Raw genomic sequence first — 19,183 nt, 5'->3', positions numbered from 1 at the left:
GTGAAAGCAACTGAAAAGTGACATTTAATTTAGGTTTTGAAGATTGAATAGAAAATGTTCAGGCAAACAAGATGTGAAAGATTGTTTTGGTGGAGGAGCCCAAACAGAGGCTCTGAGGAATGGACGAATATGAGAGATACGGTATGTTGCGAGTCCGGGATACATATCCTGCCACACCTAGAAGTATGTACAAACCTGACCTTTAGATCTTTTTCTCCCAAACCAATGCCTCCACCTGACTTCCTTTTGCCTGTGCACGTTCTCATCCTTCTTCCGATTCCTTCGATTTACAGCCTCTGGGTTATCTTGGATTCTTTATCCCTCATGTCCTGATGAGAGGCCTGTTGATTTTGCTTCAAAATACTGCTCAGTCCCTTTCCTCCCTTCTATTTCTACTTAAACAGTCCTAGCTTTGACCCGCATGACTTCTTCCCTTAACCAGCAAAAGTTTCCTAAGAGTTCTCTCAACCAATACGGTCTCATGGTTCTAACCCACAACTCACTGCAGTCGAATGATTCTTCCTACTGAGATACCTGGCTACAGTATAAATGATGGCCATATGTCGGTTCCCTCCTTCAGGAAGCAGGCTCTGGAACTCTGGAGCTCCCAGATTTCTGCCTCCTCATTTTCCTACCTGTCTGACTGCTGTTTTTCATTTACTATGCTGGATCCTTCTCTTCTGGGCCCTCCTCAGAGCCCTCTGCTAGGCCTTCTCTTTCCTTCCTCACTCTACACTGCCCACCCCCACCCACCCCCAATGATCACATACACTCCTACAACTGACTTGCCATCATGTCCTGATTATTTACAAAACTACAGTTTAGATCTCTCCTCTGAATCCCACTTAGGCATCTCTGTCTGGCTAACATACAGCACTTAAAACTTCTCACATCCAAAACTGAATGATTATCCATCACGAACTTGCACTTTCTCCGCTATGTGCTGTCTCAGTCAGCAGTACTGCCTTCTATCCAGTTGCTTAAGTGGGAAATCTGGGAGTCTTCTTTGAGTCCTCCGTATTTTTCAATCCCCATTCATTCGATCCAGAAAAGCTCTCTCCTCTAACTCTGAAACTATGCGTGACGGTTAGTTTTCTGTGTCAACTTGGCCACAGGCTATAGAACCCAGTTATTCCATCAAGCGCTAGTCTAGGTGTCACTGTGGACGTACTTCATAACTGTGGGTTAGCATCTACGGTCAATTGACTTTTGGTCAAGGACATTACCCTCAATAATCTGGGTGAGCCTTATTCAGTTAGCTGGAAGACACTTCTCAGTGTCTCTGTGTCTTCTCAGTGTCACTTTGAAGTGTCTCTGAAGAAGAAATTCTGCCTCAAGATGGCAACATCAACTCCGGCCTGAATTTTCACCCTGCTGGCCTTGCCCTATGAATTTTGAACTGGCCGGCTCCCGCAATCACAGGAGTCAATTCCTTAAAATAAATCTGTACCTTGTACGTATTCTTCATGGCTTTTGTTTCTCTGGGGACCCTGACAGATCCACAATGCTCTTGTTTCCACTGCTTCCCCCTCGTCACCTCTGGACTCCTGGATAGTCTCAACTCGTCTCTCTTACCTGTAGTCTTGCCCGCGCCGATCCATTCGCCACACTGTGACCACCGTGTACTTGTAGAGACAGAAAGCGGATCGTGTCACTCTCCTGCTTAGTAAACCTTTCAACAGCTGCTTATTGTCTGACAACCCAAATTCCTTTCCTTGGTTCATGGTTCCTGAGCGCCCACCTGCTCTGCACCTCGCTGGCCACCCCGGCCTCAGCTCTTGTACTTTTTCCTTCACGTTAGGACCGCACCTAACTTGCCCAGACGCCCGATGCTGTCTGCCGCCTTTGCACATGCTTTTCCGTCCTGTGCTCTTCTTCCTTTGCGCCTCGGCTTAAATATCACTTCTTCATGAGACTTTTCCTGACGGACCAGTTTATATCCCCTTCTGAAACTTTCCTATAAGATCAGGTCACAACACCATGAATCCTATGGTGCGTGAATGTGAAACACCTCCTCCACTCACTGTTTGAGCTTTTGCAAGATAGGATGAGTTTTCTTTGTTTACACTGAGTTTCAGTTCTCCTGTTAAACACACATGCTTCTGAATCTTCTATCCATTTTTATCATCCCGGCACCAAGGTGGTGCACCGAGAATGCCTATTTTCCCCTAACTGGAATTGGCATGGAACACCAAAGGGTCTCGAAAAGTCTGATTCTTCAAGGTTTATGAGGGTGGCTAAAGATAACAAGATGCCAAAGTTGTGGTACCTTAAAGAACAAAGGTTTATTGCCTGCTCACACTACGTGCCCAACACGGGTAACAGTGTGTCAGGGGAACAGAGCGTGGAGAATCACAGCATCCTGGCTCTTCAACGCTTCAGCCCAGAAAGGACACGTATCTTTCTGCTTTCACCTCAGCGGCCAAAGGAAGTAACAGGGCCGGCCTTCACTCAGAGGAGGCCTGTGCCCGGAGGGAAGGAGGAATCAGGAAAGGTGGCGAACCCTAGAAATGCCTAACACTAGCATTAATACTAACAGCTATCCTTTATGTACGGGGGTACTGTGCTAAGCACATGACATTAATCCTCCTAACAGGCCCAAGGTGAATGTTAATATCTCCCTATTTCGGGGAAACTGAGGCTCGGAGAGATTGTGTGATTTGTGCGAGGCTGCAGGTGCTATTGAAGCTGGGATCTGAACCTGTGTCAACTGACTGGCAGTCACTGCTGGCCCTTCCGCATCACCCACACTACACCCTAGTACATAATGCCCTTTCCACAACTCTCTGCTTTTGCACCGATGAGGCCCTTGGCCTGACAAAAGTGGGAAAAGTGCATCCTTGCCAAACTCTTTGTTCGCCCCTGGTGATCCGTTTCAAACCACAAGCCCCCCTGTGAAACTTCTCCTGACTTCCTCCTGCAGAATTCGTTGCCCAGCCTCAGTTACCCTCCGCTCAAATCCCTAGCAGAGCACGCACTGCATGCATTTGTTTTTATCTGTTAACCTTCTTATTTCTTCCACTAGACCGTGGCTCCTTGAACTAGGGAGCCAGGCCCCATTTCTCTCTGTAGTTACAGGACAGAGGCAAAATAGCTTAAATGCAGCCAGCATTGATTATGCATACGTGCCAGACACAGGTCTGAGTGCTTTACATGTGCTCCTTCCACTCTCACGCCATCTCTAGGAATGTTCGGTAACTTGCCCAAAGCCTCATGGGTAGTAAACAACGGTGCTGGAATTAGAACTCCCACAGTCTAACCTCAGAGTCCAAGAGTGCTTAGCCACTGTGCTGCTGCTTGAAACTTCTTTCAGTTCATACCTTACCCCTTTGCTTCTAAATACTTCCTGTATTTCCTAAAAACAAGAACACTCTCTTATACAATCACAGTACAATGATAAGAAATGGGAAAGTAGCATTGTCCTATTATGTAATCTGCAGACCCTATTCATAGCCCAGTTTCCCAATAATGTCCTTTGTAACAGAAGATGACAGTATTTTCTGGTTCAAGATCCAGTGCAGGACCACATGTTGCGCTTAACTGTCATGTCTTTTTAGTATGCTTTGATTGGAAACAGTGCCTCAGTATTTCTTTGTCCTTTGTGACCTCAATAATGGTGACAAGTACGAGCCTTTTATTTTGTAACGTGTCCATCAGTTTGAGCTTGTCTGATGTTTCCACATTATTAGATGAAGCTTAGTAATTTTGTAAATAGGAACACCACCGAGTGAATTGTGCCCTTCTCAGTGCATCATATGAGGAGGCACGATATCCATTTGTTCCTGTAATTATCTATTATTTTATGCTAATTTTTCTTTTCCCAGTGTCTTTTTCTTCTGCATCTCCCGCATCAAATACACGGCTTGACTCATGGCGTATGTTTAAACAACATTAGTTAAATGAATAAATCTTCATTCCTCTAAAAGAAAACTATTAAGCCCAAACTGTGTGAATCATAACCCTAGTTTCCTCCCTTTTTCTTTCCCCACACATGATAAACACCAAGTCTCACTGATCCTATCTCCCAACTATGCTAGGGATCCTACCATCTCCATTCTCACTGTCACTGCATTGGCTCATTATTCCAACAGCCTGGCCTCCCTGCCCCTAGTCTTGCTCCCTTTAATCCATCTTTGGAAGGTGAGTGAAAGAAAGCACGAGTCATGTACAACGGGCACAAGAATAGGTTTGATTGGGATAACTTACGAGCCTAAGTGTTAGCAAGATGAGCACGTGATCTCATGTTCTGTCATTATCCCACAGTGAAACCTGCCTTCCCATTGGGCCCAGAAACCAATTGGATTTGTCAGTGGGGTTTCTGGAGTTGGTGACAGTGGCAAAGAAGACGTTGTAAAATGAAGAGGGTCCTAAATAATAATACAAAGTTCAGCATGAGAACTGGAGGCCTTAGATGGGAGGCGGTGGTTTAGAGCCCTGTGGCTAGCTCCTATAGTTAATGTTGGACAGCTTCACTTGCAGTGAGGTATTCAGCCAGAAACAGCAGGAGCTGGCGGCCACAGTGCACACTGCCTAGTCAGTAAATAACACAAAGTTATGCAGGTATCCAACACAAGCAGAGGTAGGGAATCAAGAATATCTTTAGGAGCGAAACCCCAGCTAACTCATTGGTAATCTCCTCAGGTGAGCCTTAGAAATACCTCTTGGTGGGAGGACAACCCATGTAAGGTGGTGATAAACTGTGCCCCCAAAGCCCCCAGGTAGATCCTGCTAATGGCACCAGAAGCTGGGCATATATAGCCTGTGCCCAGTGGATCTTTGATTACTGAAGGGTTGCATGGCTATTCTCAGGAAGCAGGTAGCCCTGGATCCAAACAGGAGGCAGGGGAGAGAAAGGGAGGCTGTCTTACTACACAGAAAAAGTAGTCCCGACAGTGGGTGAGAAGAACACAAATGCTGCTTTGAGTTGGGTCCAAGGTGAATCTCTGCGCCCATTTAGCACGGACATCACAGGCCATGGACACATGTGTATAGAAAGCTGAGGCAAAGAGTGGCTGAGTCCCCTTGCCCGGTAGAAGTAATAGCAGAGGCCTTGCTTGATAGTGAGGGGCTGGTAAGATCCCTCATAGCCAAATCAAATTGGGGGTGACATATCTAGTGTTGTGATAGTTGGCGCTGTGATCACTGCCGCAGACAGGTGTAGTCTGTCCATATCTGGACTAGGAAAAGAGAAGTCGTTTGACCCTCGATCTTCTACTTGCTTCCCAGGGTTGGACCTGTCCACGCCCAACCAGTTGGGGTCCATGAACTCCCCTCAGGAAAGAACCAGGCCTTATTTTACATCCTGGAGTGAAAAGCTCCAGACAGACCCAGGGCTAACGATTCCCTTACCAAAGGCGATCTCTTGAAATCAAGGAAGATGGCTACAGTGCAAAGGGGACTTATTGCATGAGGATAAGAACCACAGGAGTGTCCTGAGCTTGAAGAGGTATGTGACAAACCCAGTGTCAAAGCTGTCTCCCCAGTGGGAGAGGATACCGGATCCCATTTCAAATTTGTATTCATCGACATTTCCAGGATCTCTTCAGTAAAAACTTTCCAGCTACTCACTACGGTCAATGCAGGTCTAAAAAAAGGGGGGCGGTTATTATTATGTAGTGTGGTGCCACCACAAGTATGCCACTTCAATCTGTTGTGGCCAGCTTAATTGCCTGACAGCCCCAGTTGCTACCCTTCTGGAGCCACTGCTGTTTGTGCCAAGGTCATGTTTCCTGTAGACAATTTCCAGCCAATAATTGAGCACAGTGGAGATACTAATGCAGATCCATTCCTACGAGTGGAAGAATCCCCGGAACAGGTGACTCTGGCTCAAGAACTTCCCATCAGCCTGGTTGAAGCTTGTTTGGAACCGTATTACAGTCTAAGATCCTTCCTACCCAACCCTCCTTCCTTCCTCTTCTATCTTAAATGTCAGATCTGCATCATGGTCTGAAGTCTCTCTTGACCTTCTCTGGCATGTGGCAAAGGTAGTCTGTCACAGCCTTAAATCCATGAGGGCTACCTGACTGGAGGATGTGAAATGCAACCTTATACCTAGAGAGCATGTTCAAACGATGTAAGGGCAGGAGGCCTATGGGATGTATCTTCCAGCACGAGTCAGTCCTGTCTTCTGCAGTATGACCGAGTTCACCCTGAATTAAATGCTTACGAAGCTGCCAGGGTGTGCAGGCTCTGGGAGTGTCAGTAGCTTCTTTGTAAGGCAAATGAAAGCCCTTCATGGTGGTTTTGTTACTGTGGTGGGTCTGGACATAGATCTGGTAGGTCATCACGGATTTGACTGATGTCTCACGGGCTCAGTTGACGTACTTCATGCAGATGCTTTGCTTTTCTCGGGATGTGGCCCTTCCTAGGAGACAAATACATATGTGACTTATTGAGCTTGTGGGTGATTTGTATTTTTCATCGGGTATGACTTTACCAGTCTCATCCTGGGTCGCCTAATGGCCTGACTAGAGTGAGGCCATGAGCCACAGCCTGTAAGTCTATGAAAAGGTATATTCCATTCATTGAGGAGAATTCATTGAAAGCAGTGTTTTCCAGGTCCACCCATTGTGCAGAGCAACTAATGCCATGGGTGGTCCACACTTACCGTCACTATAACCGATGGCTTAGTATTTTCCTGAACTTGTTCAGCCATCAGCGAAACACGTCTCCTTGGATGGTACCAAGTCTCAAAATGGAGGCCTCTATGAAGCCAGTAACTCGGGCAAAGCAGATAATGGGGGCATGTCAGTACCTATCGAGTGGGTGGCCACCTATTCTTGAGTTGGTTTAGCCCCCAATCAGATGTATCATTTCCATTTCACATTTTTTCAGCTTGTTGTACTTTAGCGATCATTGAGCTACTTACTGTCTTTCAGTTCCAAACTATCCTTCCGTCCTCTGCTCTGCTCCGTGAGCCTGGGGCTGGGGCCGGGGCCGGGGCCCTGCACACCACATTTCTCTGTTGCCAGTACTGCCTATTAGGTTCGGCCGATAAGAGGCTCTAGAGGGAGACTGGAAGCCCACGGTTCATGGGTCTTCCCTCTGGCAGGAACGGCTTGCTCCACTAGCAGCAGCTGAATTCCATTTCCAGATTTCCCTCCTCTCTCAGAACCGGTATCATCACGTCTCCTCAGAGACACCAGCGTCAACCAGTTGGCTGGCACTCCCTCCTCAGTGCTCTAGGTCCCAGCCCCATGGGGGTCTTCCGGTGAGTTACCAAGGTACCAGAACCAACCAACAGCACCCATTCCTAGAGGTCTGGGTTTCAATTCTGTGGGCCTTTCCTTTGAGCCTCATCTCCTTCCCCCAGGCCTACAGACCCCGCCTCTGTGTCACCTTAATGGTACTGTTTTGAATTTTCAGTCCTTTAATGTCTGCTTAACCATGCTCTATATTAAATTTTCTGTTAAAAGCACCGCTGTGATTTCTATTTTCCCCACTGGACCTTCGCTGATGCCCCTAATCTGATGGAATTTGGTGTAGTGACAGCCCATCACAGGATGGGAATGTTGGAGCTTAGAATCACACTTTTTTTCTTCAGTGAGACAATTTGTCTCCACCAGACCCAATAACTGTCATTCAAAAGGCACGGACCATTCAGTAGTGGAGAGATGACCCATCTATATATATTGGCAGAGTCTTACTGCCAGGGGCATCAGATGTAAGACAGGCCACAGATACTTAAAACTCTATGGAATCAGAATGAGTTGGGGGTGGGGTAGGGGCAGGTACTATTTTAGTGCTGCCTGTATTGCTTCTGTGGCTTTACTGCAAGGGGTCTCCAATGTAATTTGGCTCCCAGTCTGATGGCTTAGTACAGGTTCTGAAATAACATTCCTGGGTGCAGGATGTGCTGTTTCTAATACCCAAAGGGGCCAAACAGGTGATAAGGGCTCCTTTTGCGTTGCTAGTGTTTGCAAGGCCAACAGTTGTTCCTTATTAGGCTGTGGAATAGCTCTTTGGAGAGCCGCTCAAGCCCCCAAGCTGCTCACTCAAGTGGCCTGGTCCCGGTCTCTGTCCTCACTTAAGGCCTTGCCACCTGTGAACAGCTGTGCTTAGAGAGCATGCATAGAGAGCTGTGAGGGCCACCGTAAAAAACTCATCAATATAATGGAACGGACCTGCCCAACTCATTACTGATATATTGCAATTTTTAAGTATTACTGGGGAAGTTCAAAATACCTGAGGCAGGACAGTAAAGGTAAACTTCATGCTCTGCCAGGTAAAAGCAAAATAACTTCCCTTCTTCCTAGAGAGATCTGGAGAAGAGGATATTCGCAATGTCTGAGGCATCCCGTCCAAAAATAATGAGCCACATATGTAATTTAAAGTTTTCTAGTAGTCCTATTTTAATTTTTATTTATTTATTTTTGAAATGTTTATATATTTATTTTGAGAGAGAGAGAGAGCATGTGCACACAAGTGGGGGAGGGGCAGAGAGAGAGGGAGACGGAGAATCCCAAGCAGGCTTTGCACTGCCAGGGGAGAGTCTGATGTGGGGCTCCAATCCATGAACTGTGAGATCATGACCTGAACTGAAATCGCGAGTTGGACACCCAACCGAGCCACCCAGGCGCCCCTCTAGTAGTCCTATTTTTAAAAATAAAAAGAAGGGTGCCTGGGTGGCTCAGTTGGTTAAGCATCGGACTCTTGATTTCGGCTCAGGTCATAATCTCACAGTTGGTGAGCTGGGAGCCCAGAGTCGGGCTCTGTGCTGCCAGTGCGGAGCCTGCTTGGGATTCTCTCTCCTCTCTCTGCCCCTACGCCATTTGCTCTCTCTCTCAAAATAAATAAATAAACTCAAAAAAATAAAAATAAAAATAAAAAGAGACAGGTATAACTAATGTTAGGGAGATAGTTTAGTTAGCCCAATAGATCCAAAATATTAACAATTCAGTATTTAAATATAAAAAATTAGTAAGATAATTTTCAGACTAAGTCTTCAAAATCCATTGTATATTTTACACTGAACAGAACCTCTCAATTCAGACCAGCAATGTTTCAAGCACTCAACGAAGCTGCCCCATGTGGCTAGTGGCCAGAGACCTGGACAGTGCAGCTCTAAGGCCACACACCGATTGCCAGCAATGGCCACACTCAGTTCAGCCACCCGTTGGCATATCAGATGCTTTGAGTGCCACGGTGGCCGCTATTAAGACCACAACGATCTGCAATCAGCGGCCACCGACACTGGATTTCCTCACTGGCTAGAGAGGGCTGGGAAGTGGAAGACAGTGTGGCCTCCCGCTCCCTCCTGGCAATGGAGAAGCCTTGTGTTTTCTTTCTCACCTAGTGATATGTGATACTCTTTCAACTGCACGATCCTGGCAGGCTTTGGGATACGAGAGGCCCTGCCTTCACGCGGAAAGATGGCAGTACTCACACCCACTCCGCGGGTCGGCGCACCAGCATACCCATACCTATTATGCAGGGCGACAAAGGGACCGGTGGCATCTGCAGGGTTTGTGCTGAGTCTCTTGGCTGTAAGTGCAACCAATCTTAAATCCTGCCGGGGAAATTCATTTACCGTGCCCTTATCCGGTCCCAAAACAATTATCCTCGGCCTCCAGTGTCTGGTAGGTCCCTGTCTGCTGAATGCTCCCCATACCTCTGCTCCGCGCTACCTGGACCAGGACAGAAATTCAACAATCCCCTTGAAGAGGGCAGAGGACCGGGCCCGGGGCCAAGTTTGCTTTTGAATGAACTCAAATCTGAATTGAAGGGCCCTCGAGCAGTTGGACTAGGAAATCAGTTTCTGGGGTGGCACAGAGGCCTGTGGGAGATGGGGAGTCTTTGAAAGTCTCTTTCAGCAGCATGAAGATGGGACTCACCACTTAGCGTCGTCCTCTGGAGGCTTCTCCAAGGACACGCATGAGAGGCTTTGCAGATTTGCTAGCCAGCCAGTGGGGAAAACGAATGGCCTGCATCTCCAAAAGGAATCCCCCCACCCAGGACCTCCTTGCATCAGCTCTCTACTCCATAGGGTCCTCTTTAATGCCCGATCTCAGATCAGTTACTGTTTGCTGCACGCCTCCCCAGGTTCTCTCTGCAACCTCCTCAGAGTGATGTGGGTTACTTATCAGCCCACTAGCCTCTGCTTTTCTCATCTATGTCCTTATCTAGGGACCCCTTTGATCCAGACCCAGAGCCACCACAAGCGGCCTGAGGGAGCCTCCGGAAAGAGTGCTCTTCTCCTGCCTTTCCACTTTTGCTGAGACCTGGGGCCCCTTCAGGGCCCCTTATCTCATCTCCCCCGCTTTGGATGGGGCCTACTTCAGACCCCAGAGGACTATCCCTGGCAGGAGTAAAATTAGGGAGGTCTTCCTGGGGTGAGACGCCACCAGCTTTTCCAGCACTCCCTGAATTAAAGTCATTTGGTCACCAGTTACCCCCGGTGCCCGGGGTTTTCATATAACCATGCTAGGATAGCAAAGCGCCTCAAAGCCCTGTGACCTCAGCAGGGGTCTCACTTTGCATTTAGCGCCTCAGGAATGTCTCCTCCTTGTGGCTGTGTGAAACTGATTTCTATGAGCATCCGATTCAAGCACAGGGCAGGCACGCTTGCTCTCTCCCCATTGGTCAGACCAGCCAATTCACTCGGCAAAAGGGAATCCTGCGGTAAACCCCAAATGCTGGCCACTCAGTGTCACTTACCGCATGGGTGCAGCTTCTTCACCATGTAAGCGGCACAAGCCTCAAGGGATGACTGTTGGCACAAGTCCATTTGCCTGTCAGTGTACCTCAGGCCCACCCCCCACAAGCCCCTGGGTGGTACACTGCACAGTGACAGGTGTCACATCTAGGAGGTCAGATTGCATCTACTATTCTTTTTGTTAAAATAGTATAAGAGGGAGAGAGAGAAACGAGAATGCCCAGGGGAGGGGCAGAGAGAGAACCCGAAGCAGGTTCTGCACTGTCAGCACGGAGCGGGACATGGGGCTGGAACCCACGATCCGCGAGATCACGACCTGAGTGGAAACCAGAGTCAGTGCCTCAGCAACTATTCTAATGGCATATGGAGCCAAGGGCTCTTTCCCCCCGCTTTCTTTCTTCTTCCGGCTCACGGGGCTGGCGGCCTTGGGGGTGCAGAGGGACCAAATGGTTTCAACCCGCCTTGCACGGAGGACTTTCCAGGGCCCGTGAGGCACACGGAACGGCCGTAAGTGAGCACGGCAATACCACGTTCACCAGTGCTTTCTGCTCAGCCAGGCTTCCCACTGCTAGCCCTGGGAAGGTTGTCGCTATCCGGGTATGGCTGAGATGATCCCTTTTGCAGTTTCCAAAAAGCCAGAGCTGGAATAAGTGGTGTTTGCCTCATGCCGGGCACCATCTGTGAAACAGCGGGTGAAGGCACACGGCACAACACCACGCAGAAGGAAGAAGTTTTACGAAGGGAAAATTACCAGCCAGAAGAGGCACACGGATGCCCATTTTCTGTTGCAGTGACATGTAAAGGTCACGGCGTTGCTGGCTGCACCTTGGGGCTGTACTCCGGGGGAAGGTTATTTCTTCTCTGGGAGTCTACCTTTTCACAGGGCAAGCCTGATAATGGCTTTGTCCGCAGAGGATCAAATCGGGGCTTAAAACTGCCAGCTGTCAGGGGAGGTGTCTGGGAACACACACTGCTAGCGCCCGTGACCTTGTGGGAAGCTGGATTTGGGCTGTGGGGCAGAGGAGCCTCCTGGAAGTTATTTGGGCCCAGTCCCTCCCGCTAGCTGGTTACAAGGTAACTTGGCAGGGGCTTCCGGAGTCATGGGGCAATCCTGTCTGTCCCACAGTTCAAGTGGAAATCTGAACATTTAAGACTCTTCCAAGGCTCCCTAAAGTCCAACCTCTAATGTGGCATCACAAGCGTCCCTGACAATACCTCGTCTCACCTCTCTCTCCCTCAAATTCTGTGTCCTAGCCACACAGAACTCTTGGAAGCTTTCCGAACACAGACTTTCTCATGCCTAGATTAATGCCCACAGCACCCTTATATCTGGCTAACTCCTCCTCCAATCTGTTTTAAGGAAGATTTCACTTCAAAATGCTCAACATCACTCATCATCAGGGAAATACAAATCAAAACCACAATGAGATACCACCTCACCCCTGTCAGAATGGCTAACATGAACAACTCAGGCAACGACAGATGTGGCGAGGATGTGGAGAAAGAGGATCTCTTTTGCATTGTTGGTGGGAATGCAAACTGGTGCAGCCACTCTGGAAAACAGGATGGAGGTTCCTCAAAAAACTAAAAATGGAACTACCCTACGACCCAGCAATTGCACTACTAGGTATTTATCCAAAGGATACAGGTGTGCTGTTTCGAAGGAGCACATGCACGCCAGTGTTTATAGCAGCACTATCAACAATAGCCAAAGTATGGAAAGAGCCCAAATGTCCATGGATGGATGAATGGAGAAAGAAGATGTAGTATATATACTGGAGGGGTTGTGGGAGGGGGGATGGGCTAAATGGGTCAGGGGCATTAAGGAATCTGCTCCTGAAATCATTGTTGCGCTAGATGCTAACTTGGATGTAAATTCAAAAAAATAAAAATAAAAATAAAAAGATTTCACTTCACCTGAGAAGCTCTTTACTAAGGCTCCACACCACCCCAATTTGGGCAGGTCCCCCTATGTGCTCCCACCTCGGGCTGTGCATTTTAGCACTTAATGTACCATATGCTGAAACTGCCCATTCATTCAAGCTCTCCCACTTGACAGTGAGCTTCTTGAAGGTCCGAGAAATTATTCCTGTATCCCCAAGAAGCCTGTGAAATGCCTGCTATATAGTAATTACTCAGGAACTATTTAATGAGAACCAGATGAAATCTGGTGGGTGGTTCATTACCACTGATTCTCTGTAGCTTTCTCCATATAAAACACGAATACTTATTAATGCATGTACAACTTTGCTGCTGGGATACCTTAGCAACCGTTTATTTAACCCACAGAAAAACTGAAACATGAAGATGAAATGGCTTACTCAGTTATCACAGAGTTAGTCTATGCCCTGATTAAGTGTGGAATCTATCCAGCAATTCCCTTTTCCACAGAATAACTGCCTATGTCCATTTCTATCATGTACACATACTCTGTTCTTTGATGCCGTATCTTACAGGTTTTGGTTTCCAGGGAAATCTGACAAAGACGCCCTGAGTATTTACCAAAGTGACTTTATACCTGAAGAAGTAACACTGGAATTTTTTTCCTCTCCACATAAGCCATCCAAGTTCCAAACTACACTGAATGATCATCACACGCCCCAATTCCCAGGATTCTGTGTAATCCTATTCTGTTGACACTCAGTCTTCCTCCCAATTTTCAACCTATCCCTGCAATCCAGTGTATGGTATACACAAATTGGTGGGAAAACCTTCAAGCACTAAATTTTGAAGCTTACGCTTTAATCATTTAGCAGGTGCAACTTGCAAAGCTTTAATGCCTCTCCCATGAACAAAATTCCTTAGCATAAAAAAAAGGATTTCCCCATTTCTTCATGGCAAGTTCTCAGAAAGAAATGGCAGAGAAAATTTCTAAATAGCCCCAAATAAAATTTTTAAACAGTCCGAAACAAACATACAGTGGAAAAGATGTTCAAGATTTAAATACTGGTACCTGTTCAGCCTTCTGAGCAATTAAGACTAGCATCTGCTAATGGCGATTTCAAAATAACTGGTTACTGGAGGCATGAGGGACAAATGGACTCAACAGGGATCAAGTCAATATACTGACTCTAAAGGGCACTGTACTGCTACCCACCAGGAGCTCTAAGATCATGACCAGATGAGAGAAATGCCTGAGTGAGCCAAGTTGAGTCTCAAGGCTGATGCCGTAAACAGGCTATTCATAAGGTAGCACTGAATACCACGGTGAAACCAGAAAATCCCAACGAAATCACTCATGGATTGTTTATGCCTACACCACATCTAATGTACTGTGTTCAGCTCTTCTGGCCCTGGAAGAGCCCAGAACTGGGCAGCACAGGTAGCAGAGAACCAGAGAGGCAGAAAACCAAGATTTTTCAGAGGGGAGCGGGGGGTGAGGGGGAGAGGCAGGACATCACTGTAGGCACTGTCCTGCATTATTAAATCATTTTTGGATTTGACTCTATCACCTCTCCATTTCTACCCTATTTTCTAGGCTGTGCCAGTTTTTTGAAGTGACCATGATAGCCAATTCAGGCACATTCTACCTACAAACCTGTCATTTATTATGGAGATACTGACATCCAAAGTTTTGCTTTCTTTCTTAAACGACATAGACACATTTAGTATTTCCCAAATGGAAGGATATATTTATGCGTGCACAGACAGGAGTATGTGTTTAATATGGTTTGGTGGTACCCTATGTAATTAATGTGTTGAAATCTTTAACTGGGAATATGGAGAACCATTTTCCAATAGCCAGGCTTCTGCCTTTTAAGGGCACATAAAACATTATTTGCAAGGCATATATGCTTTGCATGATAAATAGCTCCCCCCGCCCCGACAGTGCTAAGTTTTGTTATATTTAGAAATTTAAGACCAGGAGCAAACATCTGTCAGACTAATTTTTTGCTTTTTCATAAGTGCAACTTTTTAATAAAAATTTACATCTAGATAAACAATCTTCAGATTTTTGAAACTTTAATAAGATTTTAAAAACATCAGGACTTAGAACTGAAAAACATACACGTTTAGCACACAAATATTGTAATACGAATCAACTCCAACTCCATTTGAAAACATGTGAATCAAATTACAGTTATAGAAGTTAGTTAATTCACATTTAAGCAAGTTAGCGCCTTGCTGAATTCAGCCTTTGTAAAAAAAGAGACTTAGTGCATATTGTAATGGCACAATGTGCTTTTGTACCATTTTGATTTTTTTTCCACCTTATTGAACAAGATCAAGTTCTTGAATGTTGGTAGAGAACAGCTAACTTCCTATGACATGTGAAACTTCCAGTGGTAACAGTTACATTTTGTAACAACACTTTCTATAGATTTCTTTTCCTATCTTAAAATTTTAAAAGCAATCATTTGTAAGGATTGCATCAACATCAATTTAGCAGAGGAAGATCAAACTTTATTGAAACTGCTTGCATACAAAATATATTGCACTATAACCAAACAAATGTCAACATAAAATCCAATCTGTTGTCGCTAATATGTACAGAGAATATTGCCCAAGAGCAGTTACATTACAAGGTCATTCTACCTTGGTTAATTATCTACAGTATTTTAAACCAAACAGCTTACAGATGATGTGTGCAAGGTACCAATTTCTGTTTTCAAATACTATACATTCCCAGAATAAATAACTAAAAATCAACATTAATGTTTGGCAATACTTTTAAAAGACTTTTTAATATTCTTGAACTCATGTGCAGTTTGTTGCCATTTTATATGCTTATTTGTATGCAAGGAAAAGTAACTGTAAAATGAAAATTCAAAGAAACAAACTCACAAAAGACATCAGAGGCAGAACTTCGGTTTGCACGGCTCTGTACAGATTCAGTGGTACCCCTATTTGGGAGTTATTTTTTAAGAAAAATATAACATCTTAAGAGTGAAGGTCCTTCACGTATTTTTCCTCAGTAAATTTCATTCATAAAAATGACTCAAAAACAACCAAAACCCAACACATCAAAAAACAAAAGAAAAAAAAAAAACTAAAGAAAAGTATGTTGACCAATTCTAGTCGGCTTTCCAAATCCTCTTATACATTAGACCTAATATCTGAAAGTTTACAAACATTTAACCTGCTTCCAATGTTTCTTAGACAAAGTACCTGTACTTCACAGGATTATTATGCACACATGAAAATGACCTTCCTATCTCCCCCAAATAAGCTTGAAATTAAAATATGAAAAACTTCACAAAACTTGGGGAGGACAAAATAAAAAAGGCTAAGGTAAAATTGGTCATCAGGCCAAAGAGCAGGCATATCCTACTACCTTTCGACCAGGAAGATTTGTTCCTAGCTGAAAACATTTTAGCCTCTCAAATGAAAAGATAGTTATTTCTTCTCCTGTCTATACAGAAAAATTACACATCCCTCTCAATAACACTATTTGTCAAACTTCAGTGCAACAAAACAAAAACAGAAACAAGTTCTATTCTTTATACTGCCTAACCTGATGTTTCTGTAAGGAAAAAAATATGGAAAGCATGCATTCTTCTATAAAGTACTAATGTTTGACAGGGTTTGCTACATCTTTAACATTTAGTGTTTCCAACTTATCTTCCCTGAACTCTGCATCCAAATATAATATTCCTACCTGCCAAGATATAAAAAAGGCACAGATCATACAACTTTTTTTTTTTTTTTTTTTTTTTTGCTAATGAAAATGACAAACGTCACATCACACACATCTCAGGGTCCACTAAAATACTGGAAAAGTGGACCAAACATAAACTGACACAGGACATGAAATGACATAGTATTTCATGGACTTCTATAGGAGATTGAAAACGGAAGTGATTACCAAAAAAGCTATTTATTCTGAAAAACTGAAATGTACTGGCGAGTTCTCACCCAATGCAGGAAAATGGTCCAAATTAACAAAAAAATATCACTGCTCAGTACTTTAAAAAATGAACCAAACTAAAATCCTGCCCTGAAGTGCTGAAGTATACTTAAAAGCAACGTTTCAAAATTTCAAGGTATCTCTTTGTGCAAATCTGGAAATTGTTGCTTATGGCCAATACCAAAAAAAAAAAAAAAATAAGATTCTTAACAGAATTTGTGTTCATTTCATGCCCTGTGCCATCTTGCCTACTATTTGTCTTTGGCCTAACAAAGTTTTCTAATATGGAATAAGAGTTATGGAAATGGTATAGGGAAATGTAACTTCAGAATGATGCAGTTTAGGGTACTCCATTCACAAGCGGTTGCTGACCATCCACGTTGTCTGGCTTTTCCTTCTTCTGGTTACGGTCTTTACCCGTGCGCAGCCGATTACCTTCACTGGAGGTATTCTGTAATGTTTTAGTGTGGACACTCCTTTCATTATTGCAGTCAACTCTGATCTAAAACAAGTTATAGTTGTTATATACACAGACCATATCCTATTGTAATCTGTAATTGGCCTGACAAGAAATTTAAGCCTGAAGTGTAAGTTCCACGTGTTAAAAGGGGAAATGTGGGTGAGAATAGAAGTGCAAGAAATTAAGGTCAGGTAGGAGCTTTATTTAGTTTATGATTTTAAAACACTCTTCTTTAACTGGAACACACTGGTCATCTCACTGCATCCAAAGTTAGACAAAAACTCACAATCCTACCGTGTCTTCTTCTAAGCAGAAGAAAACAGTGAGAAAGAAATAATTAAAATGAATTACTATTACCAATTACGATAATATATACTTATAATACCAGAGTTCAAAAGAATGGGTTTGTGGAACCCAAGAGGGACACAAATTGATGCCTTCCTATTTCACCTTTACCAAGGACAGAACTCGACGAAGGTGGTAACTAGCCTTGGTTTACACCTTAATTATCTACCATGGGTCTGATCAACTTTCTCTACTGAGGCTCCCACTGTCTTACAGTAGAAAAATCTGTGTTGGTTTCTTATAGCTTGTTCAGTAAGGCAGGGCAGATGATCGTACAATTTGAACTCTGTCTGAAGAATAGTAACGGTACAGGGAAATCTGATAACACTAACGTGTGGAAGGACTGGACTCCCAAGATGTGTGTAAAGAGGAAGGTAATTTAGAAATGATATTCTAAGATTTATATAACAGTTTAAGTAGCAACACGGAACACTTAAAACACTGCTAACAGAATTCCAGATGCTGTATAAAAAGAAGATAATATTGACCAATGGGCTTAAAATACTAGAAATATCGATCTGTTTCAAGTGCAAATGCTACATATGTCAGAATGGCTTGCCGTAATTTCAAAGTGCATTTAACTGTTGGTTACGGTGTGTATTTTTTTAGTGTTTATTTATGAGAGAGAAAGAGAGAGCGCGTGCACGTGAGCGAGCGAGCACACGCGCACACTCGAGCATTGGGGAGGGGCAGAGAGAGGAAGACAGAGCATCCCAAGCAGGCTCTGTGCTGACAGCAGAGAGCCCAACTCCGGGCTCGAACCCACAAACCGTGAGATCATGACCCGAGCCGAAGTCAGACGCTTAACCGACTGAGCCACCCAGGCGTCCCTCAGTGTATATTTTCAAGTGTTTGGTTGTCAAGGGTTTACTTTGATTTGGATCTATTCCCCTACACAAAAATGCAACCTTTTTATTTGATGCTCTGTTTTACTCTGAAGTATAATTATGAATATGCACCCTTTTTTACTAGTATGATCAGATTGCCAACTTCATCCAACATGTCACTTTAAGTGGGTAATGACAAGACTGGCACATAAATGCCTTACATCTTTGTAAAGCCCATGTATGTACACTATTCCAGCAACCTCTTTATCTAGGCCTAAGGTCTTTTCTACGCTGCTCCTTAAGTACTTGCCAATAGTTAACACCTACTTAGGTATTATTCTGTCATGAAGTTTCTGCTGTTAAAAAGCATCTCACTAATTTTGGGTGTTGGTCCCAAACCAATCCGTAGTCAATAAGGAACCGTAACTACTTGGATTAAGAATTAAGAATTAAAGTGGGCATCTGAGTGGCTCAGTTGAGCATCCGACTCTCAGTTTCGGCTCAGGTCATGATCCCACGGTTCGTTGAGTTCGTGCCTGACGTCAGGTTCTGTGCTGACAGTGCAGAGCCTGCTTGGGGTTTTCTCTCTCCCTCTCTCTCTGCCCTTACCCTGCTGGGTGCTGTCTCAGTCTCTTTCAAAATAAATAAACAAACTTAAACAAAAAAAGATGGATTAGGAGTTAAAGAAGTAGAGGAGAATATGGGTTCTGGAAATCAGACACCAGGGTTCAAATATCACTCCACTGTACGCTAACTATGGGACCTCTTGGCAAAGGACTGAATCTTTCTAAGCTTCAAGTTTACTCGCCTATAGAATAGACAAATGAAACTACCTCAGGGGGCTGCTGTAAGATTAAAGGAGATAACATGCACACAAAGCACTCAGGAACGGTGCCAGACAAGCTCGGGTAATTTTAAAAATTTAACAATGGGTTCAATGTAGGTGACGACCCACTGAGGTGGGATTCTCAGGATAGAGGCTGGCTATGAACAAGCAGCTGACAGATTCAGCATGTACTAGCTGAACATGATCAGCCCTGTCACGATTA

General features: G+C 44.6%; 1 protein-coding gene across 14 annotated transcripts in view; it reads right to left on the bottom strand.

Annotated features, from left to right (window-relative positions):
• Positions 1-2,260: 2,260 nt before the first annotated feature.
• Positions 2,261-19,183, bottom strand: part of FMR1 (FMRP translational regulator 1) — a 50,332-nt gene continuing 33,409 nt past the window's right edge. For 8 of the 14 annotated variants that reach the window (XM_004000950.6, XM_004000951.6, XM_004000949.6 and 5 more), the window contains one exon: positions 14,601-17,004. In XM_004000950.6, coding sequence (XP_004000999.1) covers positions 16,857-17,004 — 148 coding nt within the window. In that variant the 3' untranslated portion in view covers positions 14,601-16,856. Of the gene's footprint in view, positions 6,365-14,600; positions 17,005-19,183 lie in introns of those variants that run through there. The other 6 variants (XM_006944055.5, XM_006944050.5, XM_006944052.5 and 3 more) reach the window with 2 other exon arrangements.

This window comes from Felis catus, chromosome X (assembly GCF_018350175.1).
Source record: "Felis catus isolate Fca126 chromosome X, F.catus_Fca126_mat1.0, whole genome shotgun sequence".
Classification (NCBI taxonomy): domain Eukaryota; kingdom Metazoa; phylum Chordata; class Mammalia; order Carnivora; family Felidae; genus Felis; species Felis catus.
Note: the sequence above shows the minus strand (reverse complement) of the source record. Positions and strands in the feature narration are given on the sequence as shown.